This window comes from Haliaeetus leucocephalus, unplaced genomic scaffold (assembly GCF_000737465.1).
Source record: "Haliaeetus leucocephalus isolate CR32 unplaced genomic scaffold, Haliaeetus_leucocephalus-4.0 Scaffold858, whole genome shotgun sequence".
NCBI lineage: Eukaryota > Metazoa > Chordata > Aves > Accipitriformes > Accipitridae > Haliaeetus > Haliaeetus leucocephalus.
In genome coordinates this window covers 2,130,872-2,150,107 of record NW_010973294.1, presented here as the reverse complement: position 1 = coordinate 2,150,107, position 19,236 = coordinate 2,130,872, and the positions used below count along the sequence as shown (strand labels likewise).

Below are 19,236 nucleotides of genomic sequence, written 5' to 3'. Positions count from 1 at the left end.
TGTAGTTTAGGAAGGGGGTCAGACATTAGTAGAGGAAATTCAAAGAACACTGGAAGTTACATGTTTGAATACATAGGTACATATTTGTAAATATATGCATGTAAGAAAAATAAGTAGGTTTTAACTCTTCTTTCGTTATCTCCCCACATACTTAATATGTGACACCTTAGGGATTTTAAGTATTTATATTGCTGTAAGCATCAATGCCTCTGAAAGAGAGGTGTGATGAGGACATCCAGAAAACTGTAATTGTTCATTACCATCTGCAGAGTCTGCTTTGTTTGTATCTACAGTTGTCAAGAAGTCTTTGGTTCTTATGTTTGTATATACTTTGTTGAAAGTAAGTATCAAGAAACAACAAAGTTAGTTGTAGAAAATGTTAAACTGTGTAATTTAATACACATATTTTAAGTGATTGTGCTTACAGAGTTACAGCAAGCTGCAAAGTTGGAGGTTAAGAGAGATAAGAAAGGTAAGAAAGTAGGACTGTCGCTGCACGGTTCTTGTGCCTATGAAGTAGTATGTAATCTGTATATGAAACTGTTTTTGCTATTCCCTTTTTCTACCTGCAGAAGATCAGCTGTGATATAAGTAGCTGTTTAATCTGTTTGGTTTTATTATCTGAGGTATGGCCTGATAATTTATTTACTGTATATTATCCAGTAAACCCAATCTTGAATGTCATTGAATCTCATGAAACAGACTGACTTTTCCTACAAACGCTGTCTCTCTTTATATTATGGTAAAGAATTAATAGCTAAATAAGCTTTTTTTTAATGGTAATTTTAATCATAACACGGAAGAACCTCAATAACAACCAATTTATTAATCTTCTAAACTCTCCTACAATGTCTGTTGTCAATTTTACATATGAGGAAACCGGGACAGAGGGACAGGGAGTTGCCTGAGGCTAGAGTGATAGACATGGGGTTTGGGGCTTTTTAGTGTGCATTATCCTGGGCTGTATTGCGCTAATACTGAAGCCAGTAGTTATCCAACTAGGTACTCTCTTGCAGTCATGGTTGGGCACTTCTCAAAGAAGAGGATCCATGGCAAGTCCTTTGCTGGAGATCCATGTTATAAAGAAAAGAATAATTTAAAAGGAAAAATGTAATTTAAAAGAAAAACAAAACAAAACAAACCATCCTTCTGGAAAAAAAATAGAAAACTATCACAGTGAGGTGAGGCTGGTGGAAAAAGGACAGTAAATAACTTTGCCTGACGTTCACTGCTTTCATTACAGACCATCTCCTTACAGTCTTTCCCTTTTCTGTACTTAAGTTTTCAAGGTAACATGAGTCTTCTCTTCAGGATAACATCTTAGTCATTCAGATCTGATTTACTCTAGGAGTCTCATCCATCCTGTAAGCTGAATGAGGCAGCAATTCTGAAAGTAACTAGGGAGGAGTCACCCTGTATATTAGAGATATTATTGTAAAAAGTAAAGTACCAGGAAGTAGAATTTGTTTCATAAGTGGTGCTAATGACATTTATTCTTTGTTTTCAAGTATTTGAAATACTTAATAATGTAGACTGCCATTTAAAAAAAGAAAAATATGTTTATAATTTATAATAGCTTTTCTTATAGTTACAGTGAACTTTAAGTAGTCTTTTCCCAGGACAACATTGCGTGTTTTCTATTTCACTTGCAGGGTGACTCATTTGGTCAATGTCTGAAGAAAGCTTTTGAATTTCTGCTGGACAAGAACAGTTTAATGTTGGATAAAAATGGTTTAGAAAAGTCACCCCAACTTATTAGGGACAACTAATAGAAGTAAAAGTGGTAGTGGGATTTTGGAGTTTCTTTTTCTCTTGTTATATGGAACTTCCTTGTGACTAAGGAAATGGCATTTAGAATGTCAAAACAAAATGTTAACTTTTAAATTATTTTAAATTGTCAGTCTCCTAGTACTAACTGTGCTTACCTGGACTGTGAGATTGTATGCTGGTTTTGGCTGGGGTAGAGTTAATTTTCTTCATAGTAGCTAGTATGGGGTTCTGGTTTGGATTTGTGCTGAATACAGTGTTGATAACACAGGGATGTTTTTGTTGCTGCTGAGCAGTGCTTACACAGCGTCAAGGCCTTTTCTGCTTCTCAGCCCACCCCACCAGTGAGGAGGCTGGGGGGGCACAAGGAGTTGGGAGGGGACACAGCTGGGACAGCTGACCCCAACCGACCACAGGGGTATTCCAGACCATATGATGTTATGCTGCTTTCTAGGGACAGGAGTAAAAACTCAGGCGTTCAAGTCCTTTGTTGCATCTGTTGAAATCTTAAACATCTAAGGCCATTGCCCTTTTCTTGAGCTATTAGAACATGATATATATTCATACCTTTGGGAAAACTTGCTTTTTTCATGAGGGCTTGCAGATAGGAAAAGTGATAGAGTTCTCAGTAAAGGCTCTCTATGAATTGCATCTTCTTTTCACCAGCCTCCTAATCTGATGCATGTTTGTCATTAAACTGTCGATGGATACATTTTTGATATGTGCAGGCTTCTTAAACATGCATGTTTAGCAAGTCTAGAATCAGATGGGGGGAACTTTTAAAACAAAAAGTTGGGCTTTTGTTTTTCTAGGTATATATATGAAGGGGTTAGGTAAGTTGATAGAGACTTCCCTAAAGTCTTCCTAATGTATCGGAACAAACACCATATGCTAATAAATGTAATTGCCTAAAATACATTTGAAAGCATTTTGCTAGTTGTTGCTCTATCTTACTGTTTTATGAATGTATGAAGTAAAGCCCTTTGGTTGCTGCCCTTATTCATTTCTACAAGACAGGGCTTGGTAAGCAGCTGAGATCCCCAGCCTGTCTCCTGAGCGCCGGCTGTCCTGAGAGGTGGGCTAGAACCATTGAAGACCCTGGTATTAGAGTGCTGTCAGAAAAGTGGTGAGAGGCTGTCTTGGGGCAGGTGTGCATGGCAAAACAGAGCGTGGCTTACCATGAGAAGGCCGAAAAGAACTGGCTGTGACTAGTGTCTCTAAGGCTTCCTGAGGCTGGTAGGGAGAGACTGGAAGATAACCAAGCCCAGGAGAAAGGACATGATGGTGCACGTACACAAGTGTGGCATGTAGTCATGGAGATGAAGTGTATAAAGCTGAGTTTGAAGACTTTCTGGCACAGGCATGATGTAAAAAAATACGTAGGCATGCAGTGGTGCCAAGTAAATAGATTGGGGCAATACACACATATATCCATGCTGCTCCCATCTGCTCATCTCTGCTCCTAGTGTACCTCCTTACAGTCTTTATTGCAGTTTGGTCCTTCTGATTCATTGTTGAAAAGTATTTTGTATTGTCCTTACAAGCAACAGACTAGGGCTCACAGGATGTCTGTCAAAAAGGTGGTATTTCTGAAGCTTGTATTTACTTGATCCTTAGGCGCTGCAGAGCAGGCAGAAAAAATAGAAATTTCCTCGCCTGCTAGTCTTTGGCTTCATCTAGGAAAAAACCAAAACCTCAAACATGCTGCCTTTCTCTCTGTTGTTGTTCTCCCTTCCTTAGATTAAAGTGCAATTTATTTGATGTAAAGTATGAGAAGATAAAGGGTACTTTATCTGAATTCAGATAAGGCATACTTTATTAGAGGTTTTGCAAATTGGAAAAGAGGTATCACTTCTGAATTTACATCTACACCTTATATTTTTATGGTTTTTAATAGTATGTATCTCTTATGTAAACGTATAAGACGTGTCTTATTACCTTTCACCTTATAGTTTTTTTTACATATATAGCCTGTTAATAAGTTTTCCTGTTAACTCTTTTCAGGGTTAGAAGAGGTGGGGTGAAAAAGTACCAGAATAGGAAATGCTTTTGCTGTTGTATCGTGTAATGCTTTTGCTGTTACTGCTGCAAGCAGCAATGAAAGCACAGATGGAACTTTTTTGGTTCTCTGCGGCCAGAAGCAGCAATGTTTGCACCACGTATGCTGGTCTTTGATTTTTCCCCTAAACCTGATGCCATTTGCTCTGTGTCACTGTGATTTAGATTTAGTAACAGTAGAGAAACGTATTGGTAGAAGTAGATGTGAGCTAATTAAGGTTCCTCTTAAAATGGTTCTCTGAGTGACTTTAAGTCTTCTGTAGAAAACCAAAATTTTAGGGGACATTTATCCCTTTAATTACTATGGGCAGGCTGTAAGTGCTTAATACACCAAGTCAATCAGGACTGTTTTGTTGGGTTTTCTTTTTCTGGGCAGGGGACAGGGTGTTAAGTGGAAATCATAGTTGGTACCAGAGCGTCATAACCTGTGGTGATGGCAATACAGCGTGATGTAGGAACGGGTTACCCTTCAGAGAGGATGGATCTCTGCGTATTTGACATTTAGTAATTGAATGGAGGGAATTCTACTGGCGGAGGGAGGAGGCTGTGTGTGCAGGGCAGTACACTTCCCTTCTTCCCTCAGGACCTTGGATTTCATAGCATGGCTGTGAAACGTGCCCAGGAGAGGGAGGGTATTTGCATTTTACTATTTCAGAGGAACTGCTTTGCTTTCCAAGTGGAGCTGAAGGGCTGTGGGGGAGCGTGGAGGCAAGCCCAAGAGCAACAACTCAGCCTGTATATATGCTAAAATGTTAGGTTAGTCTTTATAATGCTTATGTATTTAATAATAACAGTTTAAATACTACTGTTTTTGTTGAATATGTGAAGGTGTTTCCTCCCCTATTCTTCCTTTTCTGGAGAAGTTGAAGTATTATACTAGGTCCTCTAGAAACCATTTCATCCTGACATGTTCTCACTGTGTGACTTCCCTGTCTTGCCTGGAGATGTGCAGCTACCACCTTGTTTTAGAGGGGTTAGAAAAGACTAGTGGTAAACTTCCTGGTTATTCTCTAATCCAAGGAGTTCTCTAGTAAGCACTAGGTATCTAGATAGCTGTGCTTGAGCATAACTTCATAGACGTAACTTCATGGAGAAAATATCTGCATTTTTAAACGCAGGTTCTACTTGGCAGAAGTAAGGCATTAAGAAAACGATGCTTATGGGCCATTTTACAGTAGGACTCCTGCTGGTCTGCCTGTCATTTTTCCCACCTGTGGTATAGACTGTATAGCATGAACTGTGCAAAACTTTTGTGGTAAAACTCACGTTGGCATGTTTCTGGCATGTCTACTACTCGATAATGGAGCATACACAGGAGTGAGGTTTCCTTTGACCGTGGCTGTGCAGGGAGGGCAGGCTTGAGGTAGACGAGCTGTCAACATGAGCAATATGGCTTTTGCCAGTAGAATTCGGTACCTAACTGTACCACCCTTCCTATGTGTCTCTGCAGCTAGAGCTAGTAAAAACTTGCCAAAATTGTGAGTCCTTGACCAGTCTACATGGTGATGATGGAGAGTGGAGAGTCTGGCTACTGTTGTGTAATATTTGGGACCTGCCCTGCTTGCAGTAGGAGCAATCCGTGTACTTCTGTCAAAGCCAGTATATATTACAAAGGAATCTGTAGCAAAAAAGTATTAATAAAATGTTTGTCTTGTGGACCATCGCATAAGCAGTTATGTACAATCCATGTGGTAGCTATTGCACTTTCTTCTGTGGAAAGCTAATTTGGAGCATACATGCTTCATTATCATAGGGGTGGCAGTTGTCTGAGATTATCTGGTCGACACTGATGTCGGTTCTGATCAATCGACAGCAACCTAAGAGCTCTCTTATGGGACAAGTTAGTTGTTTTTGAGCTGTGAACAAACCATCAGTGCTCATTGTACTGGCTGATATTCCATAGGCTTAGTAATATCTCTCACTTTATGTGAGCATGAAACAGTGTTGCTACATATGATTACTGTAAAATACAGTGGGATGTTTGCTTTTAGGATGGCCACATTAGTATCATTGGTATTCTGTAATCTGTGTTACTCCACAGAGTATATGACCAGAAAATAAATAATTCTAATACTGTAGCTGTGCTGAGACTCAATTAAGGAACTCTGTATTTTGTATAGCATGTTTTTATTCTTCCACATAAAGTAATTCGGTGATATTTTCAGCTCCACCAAATCAGCAATGAGTGTACTTTTGCAGTGACGGCTGAGGGCATTAAGATCGGTTTTAATCACTTCCACTCCCCTGTTAGGATGCTGCTGGCATCAAAATTCTAGTTGTTATGATTCAGAGTTTTTCTGAACACTTTGGATCAGCAAGTTTTAACTTTCTAATAGTTGCACCTGTTTCTACAGAGCAGGAAGACTTAGGATCTTCTCTTCTCTAAGACTTGCTTAAGAAATCAAATGGTATTGCAGCAGCATTTACACTAAAACATGAATGTTTTTCATGCTAAGTGATTTTTAATTGTCAAGTTATGTCTCGCTAAGAAGGCGTTAATAGAACTTTTGTTTTCCATACATTTTTGTCTGTGTTTTGTAGAAGTATAGTAAGAGATTTAATAAACTACAAGATTCCTGTCGAGTATATTTGCAAAATAGTCTTCTTTCGTTCTCATCTGGTGTGTGATGCCTTTCCCTTTATTACATAGATCACTTGACAACACTTGTTGGTTTATAAATGCAAGTTGTCACTTTGGAACTACAATTTTAGAGGAGTTTCCAAAGTACTGAGACACCAGTTGTTTCTAAACAGCATCATATTGCCCAAAACTTTAAGGTAGTACTAAGTATTTTCATATGGTAAGGTAAAAAAGACATATACAGCTTCAATTCAAGGCAGTAGTTTCACAGAAAAGGGAAGGGATCATCACTCACAATAAAGGAGAAGAAACTGTTTGGTAAAACAGGTTTTGGAAAGGATTATGGGTGTGAGCCATAGTCTTGACGATGTTTCTGGACTTTAGCTACTATAGGAAAAAATCCTGTGCAGCTGTACTGTTGTTGAATGTAGGTACTGGTATTTGGTTGCAATTTCAGAGGTGGTATTTGTTCCTGTTTACTCTGGAGTTTTTACTGATATGTGAGCTTTGCAGACAGACAATGTCTGAAAAGTATTTATGTTGGTCTAGAAAAGACGAAGCGTGCTTCAGATGGAGGGAGCTCTGAGACAGGCCTATGCTGCAAGTGTTAATAAGACAAGTTGAGAATTGCAGGGACAAAGCAATGTATAGAGACATGACGCGGAAACTTTCCAAATGATTTGTTTTGGAGGATAGTCAAGATGAGTAGTTTGTTCTAAATAATCCAGAGGGATGATGAATCCTTTCATTAACCTTTGAAAGGAAGAATTGTGTAGCAATTTCTACATATGGTGGCTTTTAACACCTTGGGGACTGTGCTATCAGGAAGGATACAAATTCAAAACGAGTGATCTCTGTGGCACTAGGTAGAGCTGCTTCCAGAAGTGATGCTGTAGTCCGTTTTCTGTTTTAAAAGAACTCTCTTCGGTTGCAGGTTGCTCTTTTAACTTTTCCAAAGTGAAGGCGACAATTTAGCAGGACTGCACTTGCTGCAAATGAGAATATTCAGTAATGATTTGCCTAATGTGAAATTATCCATTGTGTAGATATTGTATTGGAGAGGTTTGTGTTTTGGAGCCAGTGGGAACTGGCTAAGCACGTGCTCTACTGTTACACAACTTAGTTAATAAACCAAAGTTCAAGAAAATTTAAACAAATGTGGTTACCATAGGTCTTTTTCAAAATACAGAAAAGACCAGGGAGTGTGGAAATACCCGTCGGGGAAATGAAAGTAGTCCTAGTAAAAAGGAGGGTTTTTTTGGTTGGTGCTGATCTTTAAATTTCACAAAGTTAGCTGAGTCATGTTGCATACTTTGCTGCTCTTGCTTCATACTTCTTAAAGCTCAATATTGGCTCAAGTTGCTGCTCTGCTAGGGAAGCGACACTCAAGCTACTTTCAGTGCTTAAGTACGGTTGATTCTAGTTCAATCCTTGTTCAAGCAACAGAAAGATTCTCCTCCTTAACCTCCCTCCCTGCCACTAACCCTCACTGGATTAGTCCTACATCCTGTCCGTCTTGCTACTTCATGTAACAGGACTGGTTTGAGACATCTATCTTTGCTGTGGCTGCAGAGAATGAGCTTAGCTCTAAATGTGTAAGCAGCTGTGAAATGCAGGCAGCTTCATTTTTAATTTTTCAAATCTTGGTGAGACATGTTTGGAAGTTTAAAAATAAGTCTGAATTCCAGAAAAGTGAGATTTTTGCACTCCAGAAACAATTTCACAAGTGGTGTTTTCATGTATTATTTGCTCAGATATTGTTGGCTTTTGCTGATAATGCAAAAGCATATTACCGTCCTGGGTAACCTGTTGAGCTGCAAATTATTTTAACTCCTCGGAGTTTCTGAAGAATCTCAGTTTTGCTTTAATAAGCTGCAATCTTTAGTAGGAGTGTTCTGCATTGTGATATTGCATGTTAATAGCATCGATTAATTGTCAAGCAGTGGGAATTGATGAGAAAATGTCCATTGTAAAATTAAATGGTATTGCTGAAGCCTGTACCGTGCTGCTGGTTAGTTAGGTGACTAGCCCCAGTAGTTGGTGGTAGGAGTATTAATGTGAGCTCCAGGTTTTTTCGCATGATTAAAACAGACCATCTGTTCTTTGTTAAATGTTTACAAAAACAGCTTTTCTCTAAAAGATTTAAAGAGATGTGGGTCTAGTAAACACACCAATATTTTTGAGCACCTTTTTCACCTTATTTCAAATAATACCAAAAATAATTCTGCTGCAATATCGAGTAGGGTGAATACCGATTTGTGTTTAATCTTCACTGGTTTCTTTCCTGTGGAAGATTAAATTCTGTACTAACATACTAAATTATGGCTTTGTTACTACTAAAAGCAGCAGGAGAAGCAATTTCTGTGAAGTATGCAGATAAATCTTTCAATTTTGGTAAAAACTTGTAATATACATACTTTTTTAAATTTTGTAAATGGAAAATGGGGTTCTTCCATTAGAAATTGTGACGCTGTAACTAGAGTTAATCCTTTGTAGATTTAAAGTAGAACTATTTGAAATAATTCCCTGTGATAGGCTTGAACTAATATTTACTAGTTAAAGCCTGTTCTTCTTCCGTTCCCCTCTTCAGAAAGAGCAGACCAATGGTTTGGGGTAAGAAAATGCATCTTTCAAGCTGCTTCTGTTCTCCTCACTAGATTTGTGCTGCTCCTACACAGCTTCACACTAGGGAGCAATGTGGGGTTGTCAGTTAGGGATAAACCATTTTAGCATATTGCAAAAGTGTAGGCACAGACTTCCTAGAAAAATAAAGTTAATCACACCTGTTTCATTGAAAGAGTGCTACAATTTAAAAGATCAGGTATAAGTGAATTAGAAAATGTGCCAAACTGCAAAGGGAGTGGTGTGTGGCAAAAGTAATGTCTATTCAAGTAAGAGGAAACATAACCAAAGCCTAATTAGGGCAGATTTGGCTTTTTGTAGCTTAATGTTTTGGGAATTGTGAATGATACAAAACAAAACCATGGTATTTTAATTTGTATGGTTGGTAATGCACATAACTTTGTACTGTAAATAAAAGGCAGCAAGTTTGGGGGTTTGTTTTGGTTTTTTTTTTTAATATTTGTTTCATGCATAACATTTAATGTATAGTCTAAGTTGGTTTAGAGCCTGAGAATGATTCTTGTGGATAAGGTTTTTGAGGTAGTAGAAATCTGAATTTTCATAGGATGACATCTTCCAGAGTGAGTTACTGAGTAGTACAGTGCGGCAACAATTGCGGCCATTCCCAGTGCTGTACCTTCTGGCCAGACCTTACATTAAAGTTACAAATGTCAAATCATGAAGGGCTGATGTTGCTGTTGTGCAGACTTGGAAAGCTGTCTGCCTTACCTTCAGATTTGCTTATGACTGAGCTGAAAGCTGTTGTTCAGACTTCTAAAACAAACAAGCAAACAAACCAAAAAAGCAACCCACAAGTCTTAGAAAGGAGGCAAGGATTAATTTTTTGCATTAGATTAAAAAGGTAATGAGAATACTCAAGCATGTATAAAATTTCTTATTAATTTCAGTGACACGATCATAATTGTCACTAATGAAGGTGCAACCTTGAAAATTTTATAGAATTAAATTTACGTGGCATTACTAGATTTCTTGTGGTTTTTAATATTTGTTGGCCTGGCTATCTCACATGCTTAAGAGGAAGAAAAATAAGCTACCAATTCTGATTTGTTCTAGAAAGTTGTGCCTTATACAAAAGCTTTTAGATAGTTGTAGAAGTCTCTGTTAATATGGTAAACAAATACTGTAGTGCCAAACACAAGGTACTTGCTTAATACCAATTTTACAAATAATAGAAAGAAAAACTTAGATTTCTTATATGTTAGACACAGCAGGTGAACAGTATTTAAAAAGAGGACTGAGTATTGCAGTGGACAGCTCGGTGAAGACTTTGAGGTCTATGAAAAACAGGATGTATGAGATACAAAATGGCAGATAATACAGAAATATATTGACTACCTTGGGAAAATGTGGGTTAAAAGTACTGCTCTGAAAACCTATGGATAAGAAGTACCTAGAGGTGATCTGTGTCCTATTCCTGTCTTTTCCTACCTAAAAATAAGTGTTAGACAGTACAAGTACATAACGGTCTGACGTACAGAGAAGACGGTTTTGTTCTGTGTCACAGAACAAATCTGAGGAGACATTCAATTCAGTCAGCCAAATTCAAAACCAATCAGAAGATTTTAAAATATCTCTATTTTATGTAATGCATAATTGGACTGCAGAACTCACTGGCACCACTGACTTCCTGGGATCAGCATTTTCTATACAGATATCCTGTCTTTGTGAACTTTCCAGCATGAAGGTATGCAAGTGGTATGGTGACTACAGATTTCTAGAAGAGGTGTTGGTTCATACTTCAGGATACCTAACATGAGATTGCCTTGAGGTGGGGCTGATTGATGTGGTGCTAATGCAGTGGGTGCATCAGGTATCTTAATAACAGGTGGAGGACGGAAACATGCAGAAATCAACCTGGAAGTTCTTGGTTAAGCCAAGTAGACCCAGATCTTCAGTCCATCCCTCTTGTCCTGGAGTCCCTTCCATGAAGAACTGCAGTGTCTAGCTTGTACCATTCAAACCTTTCCCAAAAAGCAATGAAGAGTTGTCTCCACTTCTTGACAGCCTTGCTCCTTCTGGTGCTTGGGTATCTTCTGAGTATGTGAGTGTATTCAGGGCACAGCATTTTTTTGCTACTGTGAAGAAATGCTGAAAATAGTTAGGACTGCACTGGTTCAGTTTGTTTACATTTGGAAAACTGTATTAAAGTATTTGGAAAAATACACATGCACTCACTTTCTCATGATATTCAAAATTTTATTTCCTAAGTCTTAAGTGCATTGGTTTTTTTAGGTCCAGGTGGCTAAACTATATGTCTGTGTATGCCCATCAGTTCTGCTTATGCTCAGGGGTTGGGTTTGTAGTCATTCGTTTGCACGCTTGCCACTCCTAAGTGCATGCAGTTTGAATAAAAAGCAGAGAAAAGGAAATGCGAATAACACTACAAAGTTACACAGGCACTGCTATTCCTAGAAGTAAAATTCTGATTTGCTATAAACCTTTCTTCTCCCCAGTTCAATGGATCAAACATGAAATTGCTAGACTTCATGACCACAGCTAATGGGGAACTCTTCCACCTAGAATCATGCCAACTTAATTTTTAGGGGAGAGAAAAGGAGGAGAAACAGAGGAAGGTGGGAAAATGGTCTGGCCATATATGCAGTTGCAAGAAAGGCATCAGTATGGTGTCATGCTATTACTTTTCTTCTTGAAAAGCACTGTTATCCTACATTTATAACCACAAGCAGGCAGTGAGGAGAAGCAGGTTAGAGCTTTGATATGCTGCAAAGTCATGGTAGACCTTAGGCATTTTTTCATTGCAGACTCATAGTTCTTTGTGTAGAACAGAACCATTAAGAGGAAAAGAGTTTCAAATATATCAAATATGTTTGGTCCAGGCACTTGACATTTGTGCAATTATACGTAGGTTTACATGTACTTTGGTGTAAACCTGATACACTATACAGACTTTGAAATAGGATGTTTTTGCAGGTTCACAAACACTTACGGTAGTTCTCTGTCCAATCTGTAGCAGGAACAAATCTGTTTCAATTACAAATAGGGAGCTGTGGATCTTTGACATAAAGTGTAACATTATATTACATTTTAAAGTGGCTTAATCCTTCACATGCTGATCAAAATACCTCCTGTCACAACTGAACCAATGTAAATTGCCTTGATTCATTTTTTATAAATACAGCCTGTGAATATACTTTATTTTCCTTTGCATGTCTAGAAACATACTTTAACAATTTTTTTCCAAGAGGACAAAATTCTAGTGCAACTGAATGATTTGTAACAAGTTATTAATTCTACTAACAACTGTTTTGAAATACCTCAAATAACAATTGTTTTCCTTTTGCATATATATGTTGAAGACTAAATATTTGCTGTACTTCCACTTTATATACAAGCTTTAGAATAATTTTACCCTTGCTGTATCAAAAATTTCTGGTCATGTTGCTACTGTCTTAACGGCAGAAAGCTTTGGGTTTTACTGTTTTACAGTATAATGTTTCAGATACGCTACTAGGTTAATCTTCTGCTTAGTATTTTCTTCCTCTGTAACCTCTTGCTCCAAAAGAGCAAAGTTTTAGAAATCAAAGTTGCAAATCTACAATTTTGTTTCTGTTTGTCTCTCTCAGCATTCTCCGTCGGAACCCTTTTTAGAGAAACCAGTGCCGGATATGACTCAGGTTAGTGGACCGAATACCCAGCTAGTGAAGAGCGATGATTATCTGCCATCAATTGAGCCGCAGCCACAGCAAAAGAAAAAGAAGAAGAAAAACAATCACATTGCTGCAGAGGGTCCCAGTAAAGGTTTTGGTAAGGAAGACTTTCCTGGGGGACTTGACAGCCAGAATCTAAGCAGAAATTCAGTGGATTGCTCTCAAGAAGAGAAGAAGAAAAAGAAAAAGCCCAAGGCAAAGAAAGAACCGAAGGATCCTAAAGAACCCAAGGAAAAGAAGGAACCCAAGACCCCCAAAGTCCCTAAGACCCCTAAAGAGCCAAAGGAAAAGAAAGCAAAAAATACCACACCAAAACCCAAGACCAGCAAAAAGACTAGGTAAGTCAGGAAACTTCTATATGCAATCAAAGAAAAACAGCGTGTTTGCGGGATTTCTAGAGCATCTGTGCTAAATGGCGTGGGTGGAGAGGAAATCTTGTTTTGTCGTTTGCCTTCTACCATCTACGACATCATGTTTTTGAGGGACTTGGGCACACTTCTTTTGTTTGGCTTTCCTGTTTATGGCTTCACAGTTATTTTAAACAAGCTGGAAAGGCAGAAAGTTAATTTTTCTTTTCAAGGCATAAAAAAATCTGGATGTGTGAGATTTCAAAACTAACTCTCTTCTAATGGTCATCTGTCCTCGTGTGTGGTTTATGTATTAAGAAATTACATTGCTTCAACATTAATGTAGCTTTGACCAAATCCAGAGATGAAGGCTTAGAGAAAGAAGGTTTGATGATGTTTTTCTCTAAATGAAGAAGTTAGGTACTTAGAGTTGTTGCAAGTTGTACAACCCTTACAGACACTATTTTATACTGACACAACCCATGGGCTATAAGCTCTACTTTTAAAAAGGCATTTTTATATGGATATTGATGTATCCTCACTGTAGGGATTATATTCATTTTGCTGTTTCATGTAAAGACAATTTTCCTAGCAGAAAATCTTTGTGGATAGATCTGATGCTTCAACCCTGTTTCTTAACTGTTTTCACTCAGCATTGTGTCCCTTTATCAGGATAGGCTTAAAATGCTACAGAGTAGTATAAGAACAAACCGCCATTACACATGAGTAAATACGTCATAGATAATAACACAGACTCTTTCCTTACCCCTCAACTCCCTAAACACCATGATTATAAATGCCTACTTGAAAGACAACTGAGAGGAAAAAGACGTTAAAGCTCAATTTTTTTTTTTTATTTGTACCTAGGATTTCTTACAACTGTTCTGAATTTGTTCCAAACATCTGAATCTCTTTTTTGAGATGTGGCTAGCGTTATAAAATATAACTTCCAGATGGAAGCACAGCCAGACTTGGTTAATCCAAATCAGTTTGCAAAATCCATTTGTATTAGGATTTAAAAATTGCAGTTAATGAATCAGCTTTCCACATATTTCCCAAGACTGACTATTGGTTAGGTTTGATACAGTTATATGGCTAAATGAGGCATGGACAGTAAGATGTTATTTGTTCCTTTAACAAGAAAGAGAAGTTTCTGTATTAGCAGAGATGATGTTTCCTGAAGAATTTATAAACACTGGCTTGTAAAATCAAATGTTGTCGTGAACAGGTTGTATTAACTGTTCAGTAAATTACAGTTGATTAGCCTATCCCTATTGCAGAAGTTACTTCAGCTGTGTTCCAGACTGTCCCAAGGATGGGGTTCACATACATAGCAATTCACAGCTTAGAAAAACTCTGAGTTATACATCTCCCAGTATGTGTTTTTGAAACCAAAAAACTGTATCAGCTAAGATAACCTTTCTGTTCCATTTACCTATACTCACAGGTTTAGAGGCTGACCAAGCCATATTGCACAGTATTGAGCATCTCCCCATAATTTTTGCCACCACAAAGTAAAAAGGCTTTTACTGCAGGGCTTCTCAATTAGTGCAGTTTTGCAAGGTCTTGACTGCAATGAAGCTTTGTTTAACAAGCAATAGTTAGGAGTCTGCCTCAAAAACATGCATGGGTTCCTGTGGCTGTGCTGGACGTCAGACCTCAGAGCTGGCCTGTCCCATCCACTCAATCCTAATATCTCTTCGGTGTCTTCTCTAAATCTTCAGACATGCCATGCAGATTAAAGGGGCAGTGTTTCTTTGAAGGAACAAATCACTGCTTTCTTAGTTGTATTTGTAGGAGAGTCTTTATCTTCTTTCCCATGCAATGACTCTTGTCCCTAGGTGGCTAGATGACTTACATTATTCTAGTAAGTACTAAGCCCTGTTGTTTTACATGTGAGAGAAATGTCTTTGGAGCAGCATTAAGGGCATTTGCTGTTCCTTATGCTTACTCAGGGGTGTGGAGAAAGTCCTACTTTTCCCATAATGAGCTTGTGTCTCTGTTACAAAATGCTCTCTTGAAAAGAAGGTTGTTCTCATTTTGTGTTCTTGTCAGCTTCAGTATCAAACTTCTTTGAACTCTGAGACTGTGTTGGGGTGCTGTGCTGCCAAACATTCTTAAATTGGTGAAAGAAATTTGCGTACTTTGGCAATATCCACAGACTGGGGGACCTGTCCAGTGACAAATCATTGAATCAAGTTTTTAAAGAAATCAACAGTCCAAACGTTTTATCATCCAAGCCACAGTATTTCAGCAGCACTAACTCCAGAAAGAAAGTATTACAGCAGCTGAGATGAGTGAGATTAGTGCAAGTTAACATAGATTATGGATGATTATGTAGAAGTAAAATATTTTGATAAAGTTAGTATCTGGCATGTGTTTACTACTACTGCTTATATTGTTCAGTATTTTGCTTCTAAGCATTGAAGGGGAGTAGTGTAGGTTTTAGATTTCTAAATGCTGTGCAAAACTAATGGTTTTCATTCCTGAATCAGCTGATCAGTTTTAATGGGAAAGTTTTGCACTTACGTAGAATTCAGGTAAATTAAGTCAGACATAGAAAATGTATTTATTGAAGAGCAACAGTTTTTTCGATAGAGCATAACAAGTCCATGATAGTTAATTTTGACACAGGCTGTATTAGTGTCTTAGAGTATACACATAGATAAAAAAATCTGGTATTTTAAGTATCATAACCATTTTGTAATTTAATATAGCTCATAATTTAACCCTGTTATTCAGTTCCAATTTTGACTAACAGTGTAATCCTTTTATTAAACAAACAACAACAAAAACCCCAAAAACTTTACCCTTCACATCTCCTTCTGTCTTTGGTGTAAGTGTGACAAAATGAGTGGCCTGCCTCACTGAAATGCACCTTCATATGAGGGACAACAGATCGGAGAAGCTGATTAATTTCATGCTTGTTTGAATTGCATGTCCCATGGCATCTTAAAAAGAAAGAAAACACCCAAATGGGCTGCTCATATGTTATACTGTGTACCTGGTGATTTTGAAAGAAAGATCACACATTAATATTGTACTGTTACAGTTGTAATGGATATTAGCCCAATCCTGCCAATACAGAAAGACGAATACAGTGGTGTCTGGGAAAAAAAACACATTTGCAAAACAAATCTATTGTGGACCAAACTAGTCAGGTTTGAAAGCAAAATGTAGGTATACCTAGGAACACAAATCAAGGGTTTTCATTAAATTGTGCAGCTGCTGAGTATTGTGTGGGTGCTGAGTATTATGCGGGCTCTTAATGTTACAGAGCCAGCTTCAGGCACGTGCAAAGCAGGCAGATTTTTCCAAAAGTAGATGGACAGGGAAGGGCAAGTAGTCCTACTGAATTGCAAAGTCATGGCTCAGATGTCTGTTCCTCCTGTGCCTGTCCCTGGAGGAGATGAGGACCACCTGTTTGAGAAGATCACACTGCAGCACAGCTGATATCTCTCCCGCTGCTTCCTATGAAACCCTAGAGAGTGGCCACCGATTACGGTGGGGAGAAGTAGTAACTATTTGCAAGGGCCAAATGGCAGCTCTTTGCAGGAGCTCGTCCCTTCTCCCGTCTCCTCAAAGCAGTGTGCTGTGCTTTGCAGGGCTGCTCTTATCTGCTTCCTCCCCTCCCTGCAGCAGGGGAAAACTTTTCGTCCTTCCCACGCGTACAGCAGCAGCCTGGGATGCAGGGTCGGGCGAGTGGCTTGCTGCTCGCAAGGGGAGAGCTGAGCACGAGCATAATTACCTCTTCTGGAGGGAGGTGGAGGCAGACTTTTTTGGCGCACAGATTCGCTGTTTGCTGTATCGGAAAGGGGATGGCTTCTGGCCGCGGAAGCGGGAAGAGGCTGCTGCGCGGGCAGCACCCTGGGGAGCTGGAGGGCAGGAAGAGAGGTCCCGCGGCGGTGGTGGTACTTTCCACTCCCAAGCTCGCATCGTCCTGAGCGAGGCAGGACGGAGCTGCCTGTGGGAGAGAACAGGAAACCGTGCGAGGTTTCCATGTGCGCGTCCACGGGGGCTGTTCCTGTTCACACCTGTCCTCGTCTCCCTTCCCAACCAGACCAGCTGCCAGATAGTTACCTTTGCCTTCGCTGCAGGCAGGCCTTGTGGGCTTCACTATTACCAAAGCATACTTTTTAGTAATTTGGCTGGGTTTTCAGGCTGGATAAAACCTTGTTGTCCTATTGTCTTTCCTACTTTTGTTACAGGTAAAAAACAATTTTGAAAAAAAAAAAAAAAAAAAAAAAGGGTTTTGATTACACTAGGAGCTTTAGGTAAAGCAGTACAGAAAGTCTCACAGCTCTAACATTTTGAAAGGGTGGGATTTTTATTTTTTAATGGTTTTAATGCCTCAAAGCAGATGTGTAACGTTTTTCTAGGCCAGGTTCCAGTCATGAGTTTGTCACAGGTCAGTGTTCCCGTACGGTAAAACAGGGATCAATAGTCCGTCTGACTTACTTTAGATGTTTAAATTGCAGAAAAAAGCATCATCCAAATCCTGATAGCCATCATAAATTACACTAATAAACAGATCTGTCAGTTACCCAGATCAGGTGAAGTAGTTGCGCAGTGTAAACATACAGGCTAATTATTTTGCCTCTTAATCCTGCAAAGCATGCCATGCTTTTGGGGGTATTTCTGAGTCAGATGGTTTGGCCCTGTAAGTTCCGGGAGTTTGACCTAGCTCTGTAGGTGGCTGCTTGACTAACTGACACAAAACACTTTGTCAGAGTTTGGGTACTTGTTCTCAAATTGTAATTCAAGCTTTCTTTTCAGCTGTCCTACTTACTGTTTTCCTCTTCAGCCTGTTTTCCTTCACATTGTTCACTCGTCTGACCTTCTGCAGGTTGTCTTCTTACTGATCCCCTTTGGTCAGTATGCTGTGCAGTCCTGGGGGATAAGAGGATGAAACCAGAAAGTGGTATTCGACAGCTAGATTGTAAGACATCTAATCTGAAATGTCTGTGTTTGTATCACTTGAATAGAAGGACTAGTTTTAACTGACAAGTTTCAAAATAATTGTAGTGTTTTGTGCATGGCAAATACTACTTCCGTTTCTCCCAGATTTCTAGCTCTTGTTTTGGACACTATCTTGTCTCTAGTGGGACTTGGCTAAGTTTTGCATTCATGCATGTGTAAAAACCAAATATGAGAGGTAGTTGTCTAAATGCTTATATTACAGTTCGCCCTCCTTGTTGCCGAATTTGGGAAGTACTATCAGATGTGCATCGAGAGTTAATAAGCTTTGACACACAGACCCCAACGGTCATGGCACAGTCTCTAGGAACAGGTTTTTCCCTGCATGTACTTATGTGTGGAAAAGTAATTCTGGTCCAGGCTAACACCATTCCTGAATGGCCTGAGTACAATCTGCTGGAAAGTGGAAAGGCTGAGTCCAAAGTGGGCATGTTTAATTGTTAGGGACAAATCACGCTGGCTCTGTGGGAGGATGGAGAGGAACAACGGTTGCTGACAATCGGAGGAAGCCGATGCTCCCACCGGCCAGGTGAAGCTCCTGGGCGTGCGAGGCGCTGGGAAGCAGCGTGTCCCCTCGCTCGAGGGGACGGTGCTGTTCCGTGGTTTATTTGTGCTTCACCTTCCCTTTCTTCCCTTGAAAGAAACCGTAGCTGTGCGTTTGAAAAGAGCAATGCAATTCTTCTGCTGAATTTAGAACTTAAAATTCCCGGTGGAGCCGCACACGGGCTTTGTTCTCCCCAGGTTGGTGGCTCTTTCCTGCCTCTAACTGGCCTGGCGAGGGGGGAGATTCGAAACTGTTTCCGACTTGCTTCGCCCGCGTCTCCCTTACCGGGCGCGCCTCAGTACGCCAAGGCACGGCCCGGGGGTATATATAGGTCATGAAATACGCTTGGCTGGGAGTCCCCGCCGCTACGAGAGGGGGAAGGAGGGTGGCTAGCAGGACACCTTGGTCGGGGCGGACCTGCTGCCCGCGCCGGAGTCGCTGGCGGGGGCTTTGTCTGGGCCGGGCCGGGAGCGGGGGGGGGGCGGGCCGCCCGCCCCGGGGCAGGCGGGCCCTCGTTAGCGCTTCCCGGCCTTTCAGCGAGTTGGTATTTTATCAAACCTAGGCCACGGTATTCTTCCCGACTTTAAGCCTGTTATTCATAGGCGGCGGTGCACCCGGGGCCCGGTAACGGCTACTGAACTTAATTGCGCA

General features: G+C 39.8%; 1 protein-coding gene across 1 annotated transcript in view; it reads left to right on the top strand.

The window, feature by feature from the left end:
* CHD7 (chromodomain helicase DNA binding protein 7) overlaps positions 1-19,236 on the top strand; it is a 90,117-nt gene that overhangs the window by 18,281 nt on the left and 52,600 nt on the right. The window contains exon 2 of the mRNA XM_010582895.1: positions 12,634-13,055. Within this exon, the coding sequence (XP_010581197.1) occupies positions 12,634-13,055 (422 nt within the window). The remainder of the gene's footprint in view (positions 1-12,633; positions 13,056-19,236) is intronic.